General features: G+C 44.2%; 1 protein-coding gene across 3 annotated transcripts in view; it reads left to right on the top strand.

The window, feature by feature from the left end:
• Positions 1 to 23,770, top strand: part of cadm2a (cell adhesion molecule 2a) — a 145,120-nt gene that overhangs the window by 79,656 nt on the left and 41,694 nt on the right. For 2 of the 3 annotated variants that reach the window (XM_052046873.1, XM_052046875.1), the window contains exons 2-3: positions 15,287 to 15,313; positions 22,516 to 22,665. In XM_052046873.1, coding sequence (XP_051902833.1) covers positions 15,287 to 15,313; positions 22,516 to 22,665 — 177 coding nt within the window. The remainder of the gene's footprint in view (positions 1 to 15,286; positions 15,314 to 22,515; positions 22,666 to 23,770) is intronic. The other variant, XM_052046874.1, reaches the window with a different exon arrangement.

The raw sequence follows: 23,770 nt of genomic DNA, 5'->3' as shown, positions 1-23,770 counted from the left end.
AGTGGTACAATGCACTATTGTTTTCTTGCGACTTGCGTGTTTTATTTATTTATATTTTTTATCGGGTTTTGAATAAAGTAATCATTACACGCTCTGGTTATTAGCCTGTCAAACTGCATCTCTTCCCTGGCTGTAACTGCAAGGTGACAGCGTGTCGGCGCTGAATAATGTTCTCTAATCAAAATACACTCGCCGGCATTGTATGGCAGATATGTCAGTCAAATCAGAATTATGCAGCAGCAGGTTATTGTCGAATGTTGAGGTGATATCATGCACACTAACACATCTCAAGTGACGATTCAGCTGGGAGTAAATTCTTGTCATCCCTATCAATCAAAAGTATTTGATTATATAAATTACATAAACAGCATGAAAAGACTCACGCAAGAGCTGCTGTCAGCCACAGCTCATGCTGAGACACTCCCACAGACTCCGCCCAGCGATATTTATTCACATAACTTTATGATGATGAAAGTTTTCTGAAAGGAAAAAGTCTTTCAATGGAATTCATCATTCCCTATTGTTCAAACGACTGTTGCTTATTTCAATGGCTGCCCGAGAAGTGTTTAATCCCTATGAAGCGATCACTAATTAGCAGACGGGGATATCATTTGCAATTTTCAAGTTGACATGTGACTCTTTACGACCTCGAATGAATCAGGTCCACTAGAACGAGACTCGGTCGAGCGCGCATATCCGCTAAGGGTGAATGATTCCTTTTTGGATCATGCAAAGGATTTCTGTCAGAGTTTATTCACGATATGTGTCTAAATTATATTAATTCATTAAAAAAAAAAGCTAAACTACCTTATTGGACAGGGTGACTTAAAGTACAATTTTAATAAAAAGATTGCCCGAGGCTTAAAACATCGTGCCAAGTGTTGATGATCGAACACATCGTCAATTAAATTCCTGTCGTTTATAACAGCGCCGCGAGGACCACGGATGTGGAGCCGCTTGCCTTAATGGAGTCTTATTGGCATGGCAATGACATACAGTAAATGTAGCACACATATTTAAAAATGTACACGTCCTGATAGCCCACTCATGGCGGTACTCTATCCTTACGGCGAGATATGACACCCCGTCTGGTTATAAGTAGATGACGGCTGAGGAGAAATCATTGTACAGCCACCCTCATGCCTTTGGATGATGTAATAGCCGATTAGATTCCTGCTTTATTGCGTCAGCACTGCAGTCGGTCTAGCGTAGTCTAACCACAGCTGTGACCTTGTGGTCAGTTGGACCTGTCGGAGAGTCTGTTCTTTTAATCACATCCATAATAAAGTCCCCGTAAAGTGAAAATGGGCTTGAAAACTAGCTTAAAATCAAGCCGTTGTCGACGCTGTGGCCGTGTCCACCGAATGCGCTTAAAGGGTGCTCAACTGTCAATCAAATGACTCCAAAAAATTTATGCTGGTCTAGGGTCTTTCTTTTTGCTCCCCATAGACATTTGAAAAAAGAAAAAAAAAACACGCTATGTCTACTAATGATGACAACATCAAGTTGTTTTTGACGTAGGTAACGTAAGATTCGCCCTGTGGAGGGTGTAATTTTGACTACCGTCAAATTTGTGGCTTGTTTATTACCGAGGTGATAAGAACTGTAATACTTTCTGTCCGCTATAATAGAGTGTCGGCAGAGCAAGTGCAGTCCTCTAAGCGGCCGTATTTGGCCGTTTCCTCTCAAGGTGTCTTCATTTTAGTTTGAATGCTTCCAAAAGGCAGTATCAAGAATATTTGTCTTAGTCCGCGTCAATTGCTCTGAGCTCATAAACGCGCAGCCATGAACCGTCGGCCATGTGTCACTCTCTAAAATGCTTCCTGCGCACATGAGGATGCACAAAGGCTGTTAGTGTTAAGAAATGCCTCGTGTTTTTGATGGAAGAAACATTTCAACTAAAATCACAATTTTGAGCCTTGATATGTATTCCGAAAGACATTTCTCAAATCATTTCACAGAGTTGTAAAGTATTTTTTTTGTGTCTTTTCATCCCGTTGTTTCCTTGAGATTTTCCCACTCAGCGGGTCTAGTAGTCATTCCCGCTCTCGTTCTGCAGTCTATCTTCCGTTTGGGCGTATCCCATTGGGCAATGTACGGGCATCCTAAATACAATTGTGCAGTCCGCCGCTGAATGGAGGGGGAGGGTCCTCTGGGAAACGTGGAAACAGTAAATGGTCAAGAGGCTTGGACTGAGGAGGGAACAGCAAATCCCTAATTCAATTGGCTGAACCTTGGCAACAAGCCTCTGGTGACCTCTCCGGCGGATTCAGTGGAATCAAACAACGCGGCTCAAACAGCCCGAGAGATTTTCCATTCATGCGTGAAACACACTCTCGCAAATTGACACAAATGCCCCAACAATTTCCTCGTGCACGCAGTTTGCTTCTGTTTGTAGTACGGTCCGACCCGCAGGTTGTAAAACGATTGATGTTTGCCACCAAACGAGAGATGAAATAACGACTCGTTCCCAAAGGATCATGGAAGAAATTAACGTTTGCCCAAGATTTTTATTCAACGTCATAAATTTGTTTGTGTGCGAGCTTCCCCGCGACAGTTTGAACATTAGTCAAGTCATTATTTTGTAATCCATTATGTTACATTCGACAAAAGTAACGTTGTTTCCTGATTCCTTTTTTTTATAACAAGAACGTCACAATATGATTAGAAGATATGGTATGATATATAAACATATTTATATATAAACCTCACCAGTTCAAGATTTTTTTTGTGTTTATTTATTAGCTCATTTGCACGGTATTCATCGCGGGACGTTCCAAGCCGTTAATTTGTTGAGCAGTCATGTGATTAACAAGCCACTGCGGTTATTACCAACGGAATGTGGTCCACGTCGATATTTTTTTATCCCATAAATACGGGCCGATGGCGCTAAAGAAACACAGCCAATGAGTTGCGCGCTGCTGAAAAATAAGCAACATTAACAAAACCAAGCCGCGATTTGTAGCATCGGCCGTGACTCCGCATCACCTGTGTCGATACGGCCGTTCGCGTCGCCCGCCCCACCCCCCTCCCCACGCTTGTGCAAATAGCAATATTAAGCTCCATGCAGTTGGAGATAATTGGAACAAATGGGGGGATCGATGCAGAGGGCACCCACGTACACGGCAATATAAACAGCCACGTCTTCGCACAAGCCGCATTCACATACGCGGCGCGCGCTGGGCCACTCCAATCAATACAAGTCAGGCGCGGGGTTTTCCACTGCGTTTCGAACACACGCGCACGTGCAACACTTCTCAGCATTGAGCGTAGATAGGCTTATTTCTTTGTGTAACAAAGTATCTTCCCCCCCCTCCCCCCCATCTACACTCGTGGAAGAGCACCTCCCTAATTTGAGCCCGAGAGCGAAACGCCTTCTGCGTAGACCGATGCCCGTGCGTCGTTTATGTTCCGCTAAATATGAGAGATTCTTTTAAGGAAAGCGGGGGCAGCCGGCTGAAACTAACAGGCGGCTCTGTGCAAGCGTGCTGATGGCTCTAAGTGGATGTGTGCTGATGTAGGAAGTTACCGTCTACCACTAAAACACGGGAAGTATTTGAACGTGGCCTCCAGTCATCCGCTTTGCCCAGCACAACTGCTCCATAAAAAGTCTGCTGTTAAAAGTCTGCTGTTGCTGATGTGAAGCCAAAATATTTACAGAAATGAAAAAGGCCCTAAACCCCGGGACATGGTTTGAACGTAATGTAACCCCTTTGCTGTCTATCGGCCTTTCGCTGGCAGTGCAACAACAGGAAACTACAACTATAAAGTAGATGTCACGGAACACATTGATGAAAAATTTTGAAATAAGTGAATTCTGAGGTGAGGTGAAGTCCACACAGTAGATGTCAAAATAAGTATTTTTTTTCACCTCTCCCTACCCAGTGTTTTCCTTCCTGAATTCTGACTGTAATTTCCCCATTGCGGAACAAATAAAGGATATCTTGTTATTATGCTTTACGCGCCCTTATACGCTTGGCGCACAGGCAAGTTCTACGCTAGCCCGGCCCCGGTTTCCCTGCTTCTCTGAGGATTAGCCGCATAAAAAAAATGTTTGCTTAGCTTTGCTATTTTATATTCAAGATCGTACAAGGCATATATTACAGTCTGTTTGCTCGTATGATTTGTGCTTGGTTTGGGCGGCGGTTGTCTGGATTGTTTAAGCATCCGCTCAGAGTTGTTGAAATTCAGCTTGAGGTGAAGTCCACACAGTAGATGTCAGCCACAAGTCAACTTGACAAGCCGGAACTTCGACTTGAACTGTCAGAAAATTGAAGAGTTAAGTGGAGAGGCACGGAATTTGTGGGAGGGGAATGTCACAGTCTATCAGTTTCATGTTAAGGACAAAAAAAATAAAAAAACAGGATGGGGCCCAGGAAAGAATCCTGGGGTGTCTCTCGAGGAATAGAGGCGAGGAAGACGCTTTGTTACAATTATCCATCAAGTCATCTGTACGGATATAGGGAAACTACATAATCCTTAACATAAACAATTGGAATATTGCTAAAGAGAATAGTTTACGGCCATTTACAACTAGGCACTTGACGATATATACCGATGTATATTTTTTGTTTAGAACTAGCCATAGCATTTGTATTGGTGATCGTATATCTTTAATAGCAGCCAGGTGGTCCAGTGGTTAGCCCGTCGACCTCACAGTGCAAAGATCCGGGCGCGCGTGGGTTTTCTCCGGGTACTGCGGTTTCCTCCCACATTCTAAAAACATGGATGGCAGGCTAATTGTACACTCAAAATTATCCTTACGTGTGAGTGTGAGCGCGGATGGTTGTCCGTCTCTGTGTGCCCTGCGATTGGCTGGCAACCGGTTCAGGGTGTCCCCCCGCCTACTGCCCGAAGACAGCTGGGATAGGCTCCAGCACCCCCCCGCGACCCTTGTGAGAATAAATGGATCGGAAAATGGATGGATATCTTTCAAAGTAAATGGCTTGAATATAGTGTTCCCTTTGTATTGCTCCATGCTCGGCTGCTCTACGACCTTCATGTGAGTTTTTAACTTCGGTTCCCCCGATATGGTCCTTGCCCGATAAAAGGCTATACGCGATAGCCATCACGAGTTGACAGGTGTGATTGTACCGGCTGAATACTTCCCCCCCCCCCCCAGAGGACGAAAACATATTTCATTTGTTCAATCCCAACGGCGTGCTCACCATCGTCTTATATATGCAACGGCCTTTGCCTGGAGTTTGGAGGCTGACTGACGGTGGTTAGCAGTCAGCTATGAGAGCACGGCCGTGTGTCAAGTAAGTGACACTTGAATGGCCCCCTCACTCACCATGTGGTGTTGGGGTGTCAACACCTTTGTCTGGCTTTGACAGAAAAGTCGGCGCTGATGGATGTGACATTGCCACTCCTTGACATTCGTGCTCGCTTTGAGAGTTCCATCGGAGTCCAAACCTTCCCCACCGAAAGATTTAAGATGTTTTTGTGTCTGACGCACCAGAAGTCAGAATACGGCATTGAAGCGGCCATTGTGTCCTTTCATCGCCGAGTGTCTGGAGAAAGGAAAAGAATGCACAAACCGCTTTTAAACTGTCAAATTAGTTTCCGTCCAATGACGTTTTTTTTTGCCACGTAACGTGAAACGAGTCAAGCCCGTTTTTGAACCCAATGAGAGTTAACACGATTTAAGCTGAGCTATGTTTAAGTGGAGTCATGATTTGGGAGCTGTCTGTGGGAACTGACTCCGTTTTTAAATGTCCTAAATCCAGAATCCTAATTTACGAAAATATCTTGCCAGACTGGAAGAATAAATAGAGTTGTCACACTAGTTCAGAAGTTTACAGTCAATATTCTGTATCAAAGAGTCGCGTAGGCTGCCGATACTAAGCCACCGAGACCGACTCCCTTTGCCAATATTCTTTGGATTATGTTATTGTGTGAATTGAATTTTATTTCACACAAGTACTCAAGGTATCAGTACTTGTTATCGGTGAGTACTCAAGACCGAATACTCGTCTGAAAACATCCTTTTTAAAAGCAAAATGCCCAGGTACGAAATGGATAACCTTTTTTGAGGTGTATTACAATTTGTGACTTGGGGTAAAATTAACAAGCAGTTCACCTATCTTTTTTTTGCGTTCCGTATTTATCAACTTATTTGCGCGTCCGTGTTGTATGGAGGAGTAGCAGAAGCCCGCGCCTGTATTTTAAGGGTCGAATATCTGCTGCATTTGGTGAATGACACTCAGGATCTTGTTTCGGGTTATTCAGGTAATATAGTGCATCCACTTACCTTCTAAATTCTCCGCAGTTCATGTGCATGCGATGCAAATGGCGCTCGGGGGATGCTTGGCTGCATCATGTGGAGCACTGTGATGTCGGGGGCGGACGTTGAACAGATGGGACGAGCCACCTCCCAAGATAGTAATGTTCAATTATCTATATCCAATTAGCACCTCGGGCGAGAACGACAAAGGGAGAGTATTTGAAAGTTTCAATAAGCTCACACAGACACGGAATACGGACGTGGGTGCCGTACTAATCGAAAACGTATCAATTTATTTTCTTTTATTTTTGCAACAATAAGCCTGCGTGTATCGTCCTCCGGAGGCCACATCGGCTACACGCAGCTGCGCCCTTCCGCAACCCGCCCCCTGTCGCATTTACACGGGTCCCCCGGGTGCCTTTGGATAACACAATTGGAGCATGTCGGGGGGGTCAGCTTTAATTCGATGTGGAGGGGAAAGCAAGTCATCTGCTTATTTATTTCACGCAATTAGACGACGACAAAAGAATTAGTTCCATTTCTGTCCATTGCCACATTTGTCTTCAGTAATTGAACACAATCTTGCTTTTGTTGATCCGTACATCTTTGCCTGGACAGATGAGGTTCATTTCTGCTGTTTGCAGCCGAGCCGTGCGCACCCTTTTTGCCCCCATTTGATTGGAGCCGGCATTAATCAACATTCAATTCCGCACAGTCAGACAGTCAACAATGTTTCTTGTTTAAAATGTAAAATGAACAAAGAGAATTCAACCTTGCGCATTCATTAAAAAACAAAACGCATAACTTACAAAAGTCGGCTTGATTGATGCTAAAAACATAATGCCATAGACGGGCTAGTAAAATTATAATAGGGTAAGAGTGATGTAGTATAGTTAAATATAACAATACTCGCGCCTTTTCTTTTTTTACCCGTACCCTCAGAAAAAAAAACTCCTATTACTGCAGCTTACCGGGTCACCAAGAATGCCCCCCCCCCCGCTCCCATTTTCGTTTGGTGTTGTTCACATTTACGCTGTCATCTTTTCAGTTCTCACCTTCGTATGACATAATTTGTTATCTCACAGAATAACCCTTTTGTTAGCTTACGGCAAATAACACAAATGTAATTTTGGGAAAGAGCAACAAAAAAAAAAATAATAACCACAGCAGCCAATGGAGCTGCTGGTTGTCAAAGCAAACGATCCTTCACAAAGCCCTGGTTGAGCTGCTTGTTTGGATTCGCTTCAACTCCCCGGAGGGAATCTGAGCTTGTAGCTTCACTACGAAGACCACATCACTAGTCATATTTTGCTTTGTATGTTACATCGCCCAACATCCGCGATAAGTTATGTTTCTGTTTATATTTGGACGTGAGATCAGGCAGAACGCAGGACTTTGAACGTGCGTCTGGCCGCACACTGGAATGCGTCTTAATGACCACGCACGCATGAACATGCATTAATGAGACATGAACGTGAAGAGATTGAAACGGAGACGAGCTCGGTGCTTTTCCGCAAGTCCCCTGGTAGGCTGGACCGAAAGTGGTGTCGTGAATAACTGGCTTGAGCTCACTCAGCCTCAACTTTAAACAACCCTCAATAAGTTTTTTTTTTAAACATGCCAGCTTACGTCTTGGCCTCGTTTAGTTTTGGGAAGTAAACAAGGGAAAAAAACATAAGATCCTATCACGATGGGAAAAGTTTCTTAGAACCGTTCTTCCTCTCGTCGCCCGGTGGTCAATAGATGCCCGATCACAAAACGTATCAGCAAACTCATATTCATGAGTTTTCATTCATGAATTTTTGGTTCATGCACCTCTCAACATGCAGTAAAGGCACCTGATGCCATAAGTAGAATGGGATATAAAGGCCATGGTTTGAATATGAGCGCTAACAGGCACCGGCCTTGACTCCAAGCACCAACAATCACAGCGAGCGCCCTTCGTATGATACCAAACGCTCCCTTGAGGCAGAGGTCACCTGTCAACTACCCCGTTGAGATACACTGAACATATTGCCAATTTGCCGCCATTCTCGCCTTTGTAATGCAGCGTGGCACCTGCCCGCCTTTGTTCGCTGACCTTTGTATAATTCAGGCCTGGCAAAATGCGATGACACATTTTTTTGATCAAAAAGTCACAATCAAGAGGAGGCGGAGCTTTCCAGGCGGGCTCAGTGTTTTAGATCGCAGGGGATGAAGCATCTCTCTGGTTTATCAACATCGTCTATCCAGCGGCCGGGCTTTTTAATTTCTTTTCACTAAAATTATCACTGGTAAAGTGATTTACCGTCACTGAAATGCCAATAGAATTTCATATTTGGTGTGTGGTGGGAACCCGGCCCGAAGGAAAGAGATCATTCATTCGCCTCGCCTTTGTATGATACCACACATCTTATCCTGGAGGAAGTTGACCTCTGCACTGGGTTTAAAAAAAAAAAAATAGAAGATTGTATTATCTGTTAAGTTTTCCTGTCCCCTCGCCCTTCTGATGAATGGCAGCAGATTATAGGTTGGTGACCATACGCCTTTTTTGCTTCAAAGCTTTGTCTCCAGCAACGCTTTTGTTAGCCCCGGAGGCATCGATCACAATTGAAGTTCACCTTTTAAACTATTCATTTGAAGAAGCAGTGGAAACGGAAAGCATTCGCTGAGTTATGGGCTCTACCCGGACTGTACATCATCCGCCGCCAGCACCTGTTTTGACAGCGTGTGTGCGCACGCGTGTGTGTGTGTACGCCACATCTCGCTGCAATTACTAGTTAGACGACACTTGATTCATGATTTTGATATCCCTCGGGGTTTTTGTAGAAATGGAAATGCGCTTCTCGAACTAAGGGGGGATCTGGAGACTGGCCGGAAGGCGGCGTTTTATAAGCGGTCCGTGTGTGCGGGGGCTTGTGTATGCGGACCGGTTTAATTTTTGCTTTTTAATGTGATTGCTTAGTTAAGTGAAAACTGTCTTCCAGTTTTCTGCTGTCCAGTTTTGTCCTCATTGTTTGCTCTCTCCTCAACTGACACGGAGTGCTCAAGATTTATTGCTGACCCTTCGTATAGCCTCTCCGCGTTGACTCTGTAGCTCTCGCAGCCTCTCTCCATCGCCGTCTCGCGGGTTATACAAAGGCTCAATTTCAAATCTGTCTTGCCCTTCCAAAGGGGAAAAAGTCACTTCAATTGTCAGAGCGATGTTAGTTTAACATGTTGATTATTCTAGTGCGGTGGTCTAGAACCGAACTACATCATACTGAGTTCACTTGAGGGTCCTAATTACATAACTTTGTGGTAAATCGAGGATCCGCAATACACAAATACACACAGGCACACACACACACACACACATAGCAATTACGCTGAAATCTGCGGTTTGGAGGGAAAAATTGTTGATGAAACATTTCAATGTCTGTGTTACCTTTGCTGAAAGGCTTCTTTTGTTAGATCTCCGGAATAATCCGGACATGGTTGGATTCCACAAGCGTAGACACAAACAAGGTTTTGACACAAAAAAATGTTGATTTATGAAAATGACAGACTGACAGAGAACATCAAAAGACGCTGGGAACAAAGAACCAGGAAATAACGAAACAAACCCAAAAAAACGCTTGCAAAAGGCAAGGATGAATAGAGACGTAAATCATCTTTTACACTTTGCATACAAACATCAATTAACGGACCCCAGTGAACCAACGGTATTCGCCGAGATAAGTCGAAAGATCTTACATGGCCGCCCACTTCTCCTGTGGCGTCATTTTGCTGCATTCTCTGCATCGAGTAATCATGTCGAATTAAATTCCCAAACTCCCAGACCTAAGAAATAGATGGCACATCACAAAGACAAATGTCATATACCAGCAATCCTCCCTCAAGGACAATCCATTGCAAAGCAATTTGCATGTCTGCTTGACAGGAAACATTTAAGGGAAAGTAACTTGTCCTTTACTAAGTAATGCTCCGGCAACTGTAATCAAGTCGCGTTGCGGTTATTACTGTCGTAATGCACAAAATACATCTTGTGGATTTTAACGGTTCGGCAAAATCATCAGGTTGCACTTATTGTCACTCAGTCTGACCCACTTTTAGGTATAGCGATAGGCTGTGAATTAGTCGGGATTGCATTTGTGATCTTTTTCATTTTTAAATTGTGGTGTGGACCTTGACTGCATCATTTCTAATATGGTAGTTAATTAAAGTGTCATCTAAACCAACGGTCCTGAACCACAAAGCCATTTAGTACCGGACTACTCAGGTGTCACGTTGTGCCCGAAGCGATAGAATGATCGCTCCGTGCACAACAAAATAAGGAAGTGGATCCCCGAAATAGCAGACACAAAAAGAGATCTTGTCATATAACAAAAGGAGTCTTTAATAACGAACACAAAATAACCCGACAGGGAGAATAACAAAAAGTGCTGGTCAAAATAGGGACCAGGGATAAAATAAAAGGACAACAGAAAACGCTTGCGGAAAAAGATGGCAAGGAGGGTCAGATTAGAATAATGAATATAAGTTTCACTCGCAAGAGGAAACAACGACGCGTAAATACAGCACAAGGCTAAGAGGCAATGAATAAATGCAAGTAGGAATTGGGCGAGAGAAATTTTGGCACGGCGTGGAATTCTCCGGCAGTGAGTAGACTGCCAGAGCGTCCAAATAAAGGCTGCGCAATTACTCCCTAATGGGTGACAGGTGTGTAAACGGCGGGCAGAAAGCCCGCCCTCTGCTGGCAACCACGGGATGTGACAACAGGTAGACTGAACAAAAAAAATGTAATTGGCAAGAAGTTTTATTTTGAAAATCAGGTGCATTTTCCCGTGCCTTCGTACCACTCTTCCTCACTGATAGCGTCAATCATAAACTGACATAGTGACCGGTGAGCGTGTCTGTTCTATCTATCGGCAATGCGTCGCTACAAAGGCCAGATTGCATGGCGTCCTTCACATAACCACACAGCGCCTCATTGCCTGCGCATCACTACAGATGCTAACACACATGTCCGACCATCCGTCCTCTGCGGGCATCCCGACCACGATTCACCGACGTGCGTGCTAATTATTTTAAGGAGTGGAAATGAAAATATATTGAGTGACAAAACCAACAGATGTGTAACCCCCTGTAATGTGAGGGGGAACAATGATGCAGTCGACAGATTTAATAAAGCAGGCAGTATGTTGGCAATAAGCTGCGCTAAGCAAGCTTGATTCCATCTATTAACACTGTTTACCATCGTCTTTATTGCCTCGAGATGAATCGCAGCCGTTAGCGTAAACTGGGCTAAATAAGACACATTTTGCCCCCCCCCCCCCCACACCTCCCGCCTTGTCTTTATTCCGAGCTGTTGTAAGACTAACAAGAAAGTCATCATGAGTTTATGAATGACTCGTTGGAAATGTGACGGCGCATACATTGGCAAACAGTTGCGCGCGTCAGTACGTTACACAGCCGAATACCCCGGCGATCGCTGTCTGCACGCTGGCGGGATCCCGGTTCCGTAGCTGCTGGTGTGTCAGGCAACAAGAAACACAGATGCTACTCGAGAACGCTCTCCAGCCTGCCACCAAGCAGCCACACATGCACTCTTCAGCTGAAGAGAAAAACTCTTCTTGCTGCTGGAGGCTGTAAATTCCCCCAGTGTGGGACGAATAAAGGATATCTTAAGAGTATGCTAATACGATTGTTTTTTTTTTCGCTCTCTCTGACATCACAAATCAGCTCAACCAGTATTGAGTCACGTGGTATGGCTTAGAACCCCTTGTAGTACATGCTATCATCAAAATATAGGACTAAAAAACTTTAATAGTGAGATGCATTGGCCCAAGTACGCGAATTAGGGAACCCCTATAATGCTCTCGTGCATGGTCGCATTTTCGCTGTACTTCATTTGATTGAAAAAACAAAACAAACAAAAAACAAAAAAAGCAAAAATGTGATTGTCAAGTAGAGGCATTTCCACCTATAGAATCCAATTCATCGCAGGACCCAATTCGACTGTAACAAGTGAAAGTGAGAACAAATCGACCTTCGTGCCCCTCGGGGGATTGCTGTGATATGTTGTGACGTAATAGCCAGTGTGATTGTCCTTTCATTGTCACACCAAGATTCGGCTGCGGGGTATATCTGCCTCCTTGGAAAGAAATCCAGAGGAGGTGAGCAAGATTGAGCAAAAAAAACCCCTCTAAATAGTGCTCAGCTAGAAAAAGGCAGCTGTGACAAGACTGTCAAATGAACACTGGTCCTCCCAGGAGACCTTTACCCTCAGGGATTGCTGTGATCACCACAGTGCCTAGTGTATGTGGATGTGAGTCACAGCAGGTGGCGCCTGTATGAAGTATCACACAGTTTATTTATGACAGCTCCCCTGCTGACGCTCGGAGACTGAAAACAAGCTGCTCACAAATCTCCGCATCACGGTTGTGACACCAGACACCCACTCTCTCCACCTGCACTCTTTGTTTGCTCGTCTTGTTAGCCTTGAGCCACAGTGACCAAAGCATTCGATTGCAAGGCTACATTCATGTTCAGACCAATACAGTGATGCTAGGAGTTACATTTGTTCTATGAGCACCCGTGTAATTCAAAATGCTTGTCTCAAATCATTGTTCCCCATTGACATGAATGGAAGTGTCATTAATTCATTCCAGGCTTCGCAAATATGTCACATGTGTATTTAGTGTATGAATAAAAATGCCATTCTATAATATTGTACTTGAGAAAAAAACTTACGAGCATAATTAGAGGAATTGTGTGTATCATAATTAATTATGATACACACATAATTAATTAACTGCAGGTTAATGAACTGAATTCTAATCTTCCTGATACCATTAAAAATGGGTTGTACGATTCTTCATACACAAGACCTTTAGTACATTTTATACTTCCTCACGGGATTCTCCTTATTATAAACCAGTCTGTCAATCAAATAATCAGGTTGATATTGTTCTATAAGGGACTCCCTCTGTGCTTTAAACCCCCTGTCGTTTAAAATGCTTTCCTGCAGTCCTTGGTTTACGACAGTCAAATGTCCTAACTGGAGTGCATTGGGTCCAATCAGGAGTGCGGCAAACTTGTAATAGGTGGCCATTACAATCAATCTGCACATGGCATGTGAAAATGGAGGACTGAGAGAGAGCCAAATGAAAAGTGTCTACAATATCAGCTTCCTGGGACTTGTGGAACTGTTGTGCTGGTTGCTTAGTAACTGTAATACTCACCAGATACAACTGCGGAGTGCACGGCAAGTAAGCTTTCCTCCATTTTACGTCCACCCACCCCTATCCCCCATCAGTCTTCTCACTGTGTTTTACTCAAAAGCAGCTTTTTGTGTTGCTGAACTATGATTCATGTCCTTAATGTTACTGTTCGTTTCTGCGAAGCTCAATGAGTGAATGAAGGAAGCAAAATGTGTTTGCTAATTCTGTCATGATTCGGTTTAGGGACCAACAGGTGGCACTGTGGGGCTCCCCTGGTAGCTGCACACCTGTTGGTCGTTTGGTAATTAGTTGTATAAAAGGGCTCCTGCCCGAACACTCGGTATCGGGTCATTGATGCTTTTGCTACTGTCATGTTTGTTTGTTTGCTCTCGGTTTCTGTCATGTTTAGTTCATTGTTATGTTTTAGCTTTAGTCATGGTTTTTGTTTGATACTTTGGACTTGGTGTGTTTTGGATTTAATTTTTTTTTTTTTCTGAATCAGAATCAGAATCATCTTTATTGGCCAAGTATGTAGAACACACAAGGAATTTGTGTCCGGTATAACACGCTGCACTAGTATCATCGTAAACAACAAAATCATTGAACCATTTTAGAGTATACCAGTAGTTTTGTAGTACCATTTTGTGGTGCAAGAAGAGTGACTATGTCAGTGACTTAATGGCTAGAGGGAAGAAGCTGTTTAAGTGTCTACCGGATTTGGTGCGCATGGATCTGTAGCGTCTGCCTGAGGGGAGTGGCTGAAAAAGGTGGTGGGCAGGGTGCGGGGGATCCAGGAGGATTTTCCGTGCCCTTGTCTTGATTCTTGCAGTGTGCAAGTCCTCAAGAGTGGGTAGGGCGGTGCCAACGATTTCTTCTGCCGTCCTAACTGTCCGTTGAAGTCGGATTTTGTCCTTTTTTGTGGCGGCCCCAAACCAAACCGTGATGGAAGAACACAGGATTGATTCGATGACTGCCATGTAGAACAGAAGAAATACAATTCTTCAAATACACCCTGCTCCTCCCTCCTGCCTGCTTTTTGGGCTCCACCACCACCACCTCGCTACGTGACAAATTCGAATCCGGCAGCTTTTATAAATGTTTTTACCGGCGCGAGATACAAAGAATAGTGCGATTTTTTTTGTACTTTAATGCATGTAACCTGCAGATTGCTCCTGCAGTGACATTCTCTTGGATCTTCCCATCCTTTTTCTTTTTTTTTTCCAACCGTCTCTTTGAGGTTTTCAGCCTCACTGGAGCCAATCCAATGGATCCGTCAATTGAGCAAAGGTGTGTGTATAAAACACTCCCGGCTGGATACACGCACACAAATGCACACGCACAGAAATAGGCAATCTGTGTTGTTTGTTTCACTCGCCGCTCTCTCTCTCTGATGCGACGCTTGGTTCTGTCCTCTCTTGTTTGGGGGGAGAGTGGGGCATTTCAGCGAAGGGCTTGTCGGACTGCCTCGTGTCATAACTTATTCCTTCTCAGCGGACAGTCGTGTCTGGGCCTTTCGCGAGCGATTACGCTGCTGTCAGTCACCGGCGGGTGCCAGCCTTCAACGGCGTTTGCGTGGATGACACGCACCGCTGACTCATCAATAACCGCAAAGTTACAGGACAGTCAAAATGGCGAGATGCCTACATTGCGGTCGATTCGTTTCAAGTGAGCGTGGTGTGAGCTCAGTTGTGAGGGATTCTTTATAACCCCTTTCATACACCTCATATAGAGACACGCTGTCATTCCAGCAGTTGTCTAATCATGTATTCTGTCTTTGTCCCTTTTCCTTCTGTGTTTTTTTTCCTACTCTCTTCCTTCCTCTCGCTGTCTGTCCAACCCCCCCACCGCCCCCTTTTTGTCTCCTTGTGGACACCAGTGATGGCTTCCAAAGGCAAAGTCAGAGGTGAGTGGTGGCCATGTTTGGTTTACCTCCATCCATGTAGGATTAGAATGACATGTGTTCCTTGCTCGCCTAGTTTCCAACAAGCAGTGCCGTTCACGTTGGCATATATATGCATGTAGTGAATTGCATTTCCATTGTAAAGGCTTCCCAATCTCCAGCCAATATTGCCCGGCATTTTAGTTCCTTTTGCTTTGGGTCACAGTTGGTCCATTCTGCCATCCATTCATGATGCTGGAAAAAGGGTCAGTGGTCTATCACCAATTTTGACCATAGAAAAAAAAAAAAGAAAATGATATCAAACTAAACCAAATTGGTTGGTGAAAATGATCGTTTCGATCAATTGGCAAGTCTACAAGAAACCGAGAAATAGTTTGCTCTAGTTTAGTGCTACTGACTACACAGTCTTTCGGTTTTGATAACAGAACAGGTAAAACCGGACCCGCTTTGCCTTTAGACGGCACTCTATACAACCTCTGTGTAAGGTCGGAGCGTTGAATTGCACCTAATAATTTTCTACCTCGGTGATAAGCAGCGTTCTCTGATTCTGACAGAAGCATAAGAAATCCTCTCCCAGTTCCTGGCCGATAAGAACAGTCTTTTGTGTCAAGTAACGGAAAGCTTTGCTATCCTTCTAATAGTGCTGATTATCTGCTCCCATAAAATGTCGTCTCTGTACAATACGGGAATCCATACCGTAATCCAAAGTGCTTTGAGTGGGTCAAGAGTTTCCGACAGTTAACCTTCTCCTTTCCCTTCTGCCACCATCGCATTATCATCATCATCATCGCCAGCAATAATAGTAGCGCTGTAAATGCAACCTCATGTCTGATCCCATTACTCTTCATCATTCCTCATACCCGTGTCCTCCTGGAGTGGAAAATTCATTTCAAGCGTTTGCAGTATCCACAGGCCATAATTTGACAAATAGAAGAGAGCATTAACTGTCAACCGGCTGTCATTGTTTGGTTTAAGAAACTCACCTCGTTTCAATTCGGGCAACAGATGTTGTGGAATTGAAAGTCAAGCACATGTCTCCCTTTGTTTTTGCTTGTCATTCGATTAGTTTGTGCTGTACGAGTGTTTGTTTTAGTCTGATGAAAGTTCATTTGCCTCCCAGGATCCGCTGCAGTTTTGAAAAGTCGTCCGCTTTCAAATCCCTTGTAAATAAAAACCCAACAATGGGAATCCTGCATTTGTTCATCAAAGAGCCAAGCTGGTTTATTTACAGCGCATGTTTTGCAAGCCACTTAGTAACTCACAATCCTCATATTTTTGTGCAAATGTGAAACTACGATTAGAACCACGCACTGTGTACGTATACAAATCACCATTATCAGTTGTATGAGTATCAGTTATTTTTCTTTTGGAAACAACTAGGGATGGGCATAAGTCATCGATTCTGTCGATCGTGTGGAAGTAAGTAATAGTTTCTCGCTATTTGTCCACAACAAACAGAGGAGCCGTTAACTCACTCTGATGCCGTCGCTGTCATGATGTCACTCTCGTGGCAGCTGAGCTCCATTCATGCGATGGCAACTCGCCCTCAACACACCTTCTCATTTATACTATTAGCAAGTGTGTCTAAAGTCCGAACTCCATCGGGCGGTAGACACTTTTCATCTGGAGCACAACAACAGTTATAATCATGAGTATATACACGTGAGTCTCACGATTCCCCACAAACAAATATTTTCCAATAACGAGGCGATCATGAATAAAGATGCAGAAATGCATGCAGAAATGTCAGCCTGCTTCCCTCTCCTCCCTCTGAGACAAGCACCTATGTTTTATATATATATATATATATATATATATATATATATATATATATATATTATATATTCTTTTTTTATTTTTGCTCATTTCTCTGCTCTCACTCACCTTGCACCTGTCATCTTCTACTCTATGAATTTTCCACGTGGAAGACAACAGTGTATGCAGTATTCATGGAGGCCAATTTAGTTCCATTTTAAAACCATCCATTGTATGCCCTTGGCTCAAAAAAAAAAAAAAAAGACTGTAAGATCCCAGCGAGTGTGGAAAAGAGGACACTTGATATCACCTTGAACATCTTCCACTTAGGTTTATATTTTTGACCCTTTAAATTGATGGAACTGATTCAAGGGCAAATGATATCAATTTCCACGAGAAGACCTGCCTGTGAAATGCTTTATATTGGCTTTCAACACCAAAGAATGGATTGATCGAGGCGTCATTTAATTTTGCTTCTTTGTCTCATAAAGAAAATCTCTTGAGATATTTGTGTGCTTCCACGACCCCGACAATTTTGGGTCGGTGAACATTTCTCACTGGGAAGAAAACAACATGGTGACCTTATTAAGTGATGCAGCCATGCGCCGTCTTCATTCCAGCCCCAGCTGTGCTTGGTCCTCTTTGCTGTCCTGCTTTGTCACAATGACGCAGGACATTGTTAAAATAACATACTGCAAATAAAGAAAGGTGGCGATCTACACTCAACACAGGTGCTACCGTTTTTACCTCAAGAATGCCCAAATTAATGTCGGTCTGTACAGTGCCATCAAAAATTAAGTTCCCTCCCCTTCCCTTCCTATTACCTGTTTGGCCATTTTCCTATTGCATAACCCGAGCGAGTTTGACCTTGAGGGCATGAATTGATGGCTGGACATTTATCTGTGTCATTTTGGTAGACTGCAGAATTACATGCTACATTAATTACAGTCGTCCAGGCCCTGATGAAGCAAAGCAGACCAAGCCCATTACACTGCTTACCAGCATGTTTGATGTTGTCTTTTTCTTTTTGTGTGTGTGTGTGTATGTGTGTGCACGCGGGCGTGCATGTGTGAATAATTACATTGCATCAAAATTTTAAATAAGGAACCATCCTGTGGAAAAGGAGCATACATATGGGGAAAGCTGTCTTCTTAACAGGACTGGTTTATTTCATATTTGATCAAACTGAGTGGCTCATAAATGTTGTTTCTACAAAGCAAGCGGCATGCCTTCTCTATTTTGCTTGTAAAAAAAAAATGTGCTGGGACCATTTTAGCGCCATCTTAAAAATGTTCACTTTGGTAACACTAACAATTACGAACAAGAACATGTAATTTAGATGTCACACTGCATTCTGACGGCTCATTATTGCATCCGCGCTGTAATGACATCCGTGTTTGATTTTGAAGGTCCAAAATGTGACACAGAACGTCACGTTTTTGAGGAGAAATAGGTAGGTGGTAGTAAGAAAAAACAGAAAGTTTGGGACTGAGTTTCTGTGGCTGTAATAGTTAGGAAACATGTTTCGCTTTCACCCACAAATTGTTGGACCAACTTTCCCAATGCGCCTAACAGCTCTTGTTTGCATATCTTTGTTGATGGAACAACCACCGATGTGATGATCTTTAGCGATCATTATGCTCTTTCCATTTCAGTGAATTTCTTCAACGTTGACACAAATGCCCTTTTGTCTGCAGGAAGAACTGCTTATATTTAGTGGCCAAGATATTTTTTTGGAGGCCGCCTTCATCCAGTGAAATTTAAATTTGAGTACTTTGTTAAAATTCGCCACCGGCGAGGGTTGGACATTCGCGGTCAAAGTCAGTGGGAACTCGCAAAAAAAAATGTTTTTGGCAATATCTCAAACACACTCGCTGATTCTGACTTCAGCCTACTGTGTAATAGGAAATTTGAGCTCTTTGTCGGAAAGGTCAAACTTACCATTTGCAGATGCATGCCAGGGTCGTTTTTCCTGAGGTTTCTCAATCTCGGAACGACATCAACATTATAGAATGGAAATTTGTCAAGAATTTTGTCATCTCGATAATTGGACTTTTAATTTCCAGTCATTTAAAAGGCAACCACTCTGACCAGAAACCGTGCTCTGCCTTTCTCCGTTTTTTTTTTTTTTTCCCTCCATGGTTATACATCATAGTTGTACAGCTCGCTTGAGCTCCAGTCCTGACATAAAGGTCAGCAGCTCCAGGCTGTCTATCTGGCTGCACTTCTCCTCTTCTTCAATGCATCCTGAATGCCTAAATAAGGAAAGTTAGAAGACTCTTACTTGAAAGGTCATGCCGCAAAACAGAACGGAAGCATGTGGAATTCAAGCTTATTAGTATTGGTATTGTCCGCGAGTTTGCTTTTCATTCAGCGCCGGGGCCGATGCATTTTTGGCGATGTGCTCTTCGTTGCTTTGGAAAAGATAAATATATAAAATTAAAATCTTGATGCGGTATTGACATTGTTTGCTGTGGTTTGGCTTTGATGAGTGGTCTGGAGGCACGGGTCCAGATGATTGTCAGGAAACTCTGCGGCCAGCTTTGATTGTTCTGAGAACATGCGTTGTTAATGCTCGAGTGAGGAAATGGATGTTGATGAGTGCTTCCACTTTAACGCGCAGCTCATCCAGAGAGTCAGCTGTCGTCAAGTTAAAACGCGGAAGTTCAAAACTATTTGCCATTCGATCGGCGACAACGTTCACCTCCGGCGTAGGTAAAGTTCTAAGCGAGTGAAGGGAAGCTGATTTCCCTGTCGTATCACTCGCTAATGTCATGCAGATGAAGAAGCTGTTGACCTGCTTCAGCCTTGGCACGTCATTCAGAACGCGAGGGCAATTAAACTCAACCTCGCGCCAATACCCAATCCCGACGCTCTTCACGAGCACAATTGGAGAGCCGGCGTGTCGGGGAAGGATCAAGATAAAAGCAAAGGAGCGTCGGGAGGATATGAAAATAAGAGACAAAGAATGTGGAAATGCACCCTTCGGGGATCAACTCCGAGAGGAGATGAGCGACGGAGCCGGGGGCCCGGGCGAGCGAGGGAATTGAGCGGCATACGCCTGAACTGGAGGGGGAAAAAAAAGAAAGTAGGGGAACGCTCCGAGTTGAAGAGAAGATCTAAATTTAGACATGGAAATCAGGAGAAAGCAGCTGCCTCCTTTCCTCGGGAGATACATTTAAATCAGGTTTGGGTGGCCGGAAGGGAGAACCAAAGAAGCTCCTCCGCTGGTCAATTAGGCGCACAGAAGACTTCATTGTTCTAATAGAACCATCATGGCGGCCCCTTTGGCCATTTCGGTCCCAGTGGACCCTTCATGCACCGGCGTTCTTGGATGTCATTGGGCCTCCTCCGTGTGCAGTAACGTTCGCAAACACGTTATTAATCAGAATGCAGTGTTTAGACTGGTGGGGGCGTGGGGGGGGGGGGGGGGGGGGTTATCGTCAAGAAAATTTCAAGAAGTGAAATTGATACATGATATAAATTCACTACAACCAGTTCAGTAATTCATAAGCACATTTTTTTTAATCGGTTCCGTTTCATTTGAATACTTGAAAATCTACAATACACATTCTCAAGAAAGTTGAATATGTAACATCAAAAGGTGCGAAGATGCATCATGCCGTTATTACAAAAAGGATTTTCCGTAAATGTTGCGTCATTCCTCACCAATATCAGAACCCCCCCCCCCCCCCCCCCCCCCCCCCGACTGGAGAGAGAACATTGCCCGCGAGCAAACAAAGCCACGGTAATAAAAGCGCAGACAAATTTCAAAACAATTTTTCCCGGAGGAAATAATCGGAGCTGCAGTAATCCGTTCGGGGGGTTCAAAATGCCCCCCCCCCCACCCCTCATCATCAAACCTTTATTAACTGTTCAGGCATGTTTTAGGAGGCATTTCAACATTCTTAACTGTTGTACAAGTGAAAAGAAAAACTTCACTTGCATCTTCCGTGACGAATGGCTCAGGGGGGGGGGGGGGGGTGGAAACATTTTCGCTTTAAAAGAGTAAAAATAAGTTAACCACTGTAAAACCGTAATTCATCCTGTGGCCCGTTTAATGTTACAGTGGAGACTTACTTATTTATTAGGATGGTTACTTCAGGACAATTTGGGGGGGGGGGGCTACGCTAGCCACTTCTGACTATGCAATACTGTGCACAGCCTTTCTTGAGCATCACCCGCGAGAGCCATCAATGTAGGAGGTTGACTATTAACTTCCCCTTTGTGGCCAGAGCCCAGAAAATTAAATCTTTCCCACCGGGCTGAACGGTATGTATGGGCAGCCCGTCGGCGCAAGTTGGGGGTGAAAGAAAATGAGGCAAAAGTAAGTGATGTGCAGAGAAGAAGCAATAAAGAGCGCAAGGACAGCGGCGAGAAGCTGGTAAATCACAGGCCAGAGCACGCCTCATGCAAAACTTGCATGAATAAAACATATTTCTCTCTTCCCAAAGCTCCGATCCATTTGCCTCCTCCTCGTCTTGCCTCTCTATCTCTTCCGTGCATGATTAACCTTGGGAGGCCTTCATCAACGCTGGAAATGACCCGTGCGCTTTGACTTACCCTTCACCTCCTCGCAACAATCTCCCGCTCCCGCTTCATCTCTCCACGCCGGCTCCGATTGTGCGTTTTGTTTATCTCACCCGGGCTGTCAATTTAAGTATCTGACGGCTACTCAGTCAGGAATTCATTTGGAGTCTTTCATTTTGAATGTGCCCCCCCCCAAAAAAAAAAATATATATATATATATATACACCTAATTTCTTTCCACTGTGTTTTTTTTTTCCTTTATGATCCTCTCCTGGGGGAGTTAAGATGAGAGTTAAGTCTGGGATGAATAATCTTCCTAACCTAAGCCTTTATTCACACAGCCTTTAAAGCCCGTCCTCTGGGGATGCGAACAGGGATAGATTTATGCTTATTTTTGTTTACTTGTTCCCTCCCTTGGCATACGCACAAATACGGCACATATAAGGGGCAACGCGGTGTGGCGAGTGGTTGGCACAGCCTCCTTACAGCTCCGAGGTTCGAAACCGAGCTCAAAATGGTCGATCTATGTGCTATGAGCTGTCCGTTGTGCTGAACCTTGGCAAACTCTCTCCATGGTGCTGAAAGCCTGACCTTTTTTGCAATCTAGTTACCTTGGCTCGGTTCTTTATGTTGTTTTTATTTTGTCATAGCGCTACCCACACATGCACTCAGCTCCCCGGGGAGCAGCTTTTAATTTGTTTTTCTCTGTGTAGCGAGGTTTCAGGGTCGCCACCGCAGGCTAAATGCAAGCCGTGATCTCCTATGCGGCGGTCTCAGTGGTTGGATGCCAAAATATGTTTGGTCCCCCCGGCCCCCCTACACACACACACAGACCCAACACCTTAAATCCGTTTTGCATTCTATATTTACTGCTATTTCATAAATGAAGCGGCATGTCTTGTATTTTCTCTGTGTCGCAGGCATCAGCGGTCAGCATCCTCTGGTTCAGAATGTCACCGTGACAGAGGGCGGGACGGCCAACATGACATGTCGCGTGGAGTACAACGACAACACCTCCCTCCAGTGGTCCAACCCGGCACAGCAAACTCTCTTCTTCGGTGACAAGAAAGGTGAGTTGATTCCACAAAGCACGCCGCATTTCCTGTGTTCCCAGCATGTCAAGTAGCATCATTCCTCTTAGTCTGAGTCCATCCATCCGGCTTCTCATCATGATGGTGGCGGCTGAACTGGGGACTTTAGGTGAAAAGCTGCGACCGGTCAGCAGCCAATCGCTGGGTACATAGAGACAAACAAGCATTCCTGTTCACCAACTAGGGTCGATTTGGAGCACAGGTGTCAAACTCAAGGCACGAGGACCAGATCCAGCCCCCACTGCCCCGTTTATAGTTTGATGCGGCCCGCAAATCACGTGTGTCTATGTGCTGCTCCCGGCTTAAACATGTATGAAATATGTTATAACAGGGGTGTCAAACGGATTTTTTGTCACGGGCCATTTTGGGGTTACATCTTCCCTTAGAGGGCCGTTATGACGGAAACTAAGTATATCTTGATATATATACAATGACTTGAATGGATTACCAGTTTTGAAATCAGTCAAGTCAAACTATAGTAGTTTGCTCAATTATGCTTTGAGTGAGTGTTAATAGGATAACAAAATGATTGCATAATCTCAACATTATTTATGACACATGACAATTTCACATTTCCATACGGATTATAGAAAAAAACATTGAAGCTGACACACATGATTTGCTTTCGCAGGCCACATGAAATGATGTGGCGGGCCAGATCTGGCCCCCGGGCCTTGAGTTTGACACCTGTGTGTCCATCCCATTTGCATTTTTTTTTGTTTCGGTCCAAAGCTACAAGTGAACAAATAAGCTCCTTCTAAAGTTCGTAGAGCCTCAAAGGGTGTCCTTCCATTCGCGTCCGACCCTCGTCGCAAACACTTCAAAGCCACAAACTAACCTTCGCAGAACTTAAGTCTTTCGAATGCATGGAAACACACGTGGGCGTGGTACAAGTGTTTTAATAGCTAATAAGCTTTATTTCTGACCTTTTACACTCTCTTCAGTTAAGTCCTCATAAAGAGGATTCATGGATGTTATTTTGTAGGTTCAAGTCTGCTGACTGATTGCGTGCCGCGGCGTCTCTCGGCACCATTAGTGGAGTGTAATAGAGTATGAATCACACTCTCTTGTAAGTGTCCGGATT

This window comes from Hippocampus zosterae, chromosome 16 (genome assembly GCF_025434085.1).
Source record: "Hippocampus zosterae strain Florida chromosome 16, ASM2543408v3, whole genome shotgun sequence".
Taxonomy (NCBI): domain Eukaryota; kingdom Metazoa; phylum Chordata; class Actinopteri; order Syngnathiformes; family Syngnathidae; genus Hippocampus; species Hippocampus zosterae.
This window is presented reverse-complemented; position numbering and strand designations above follow the sequence as displayed.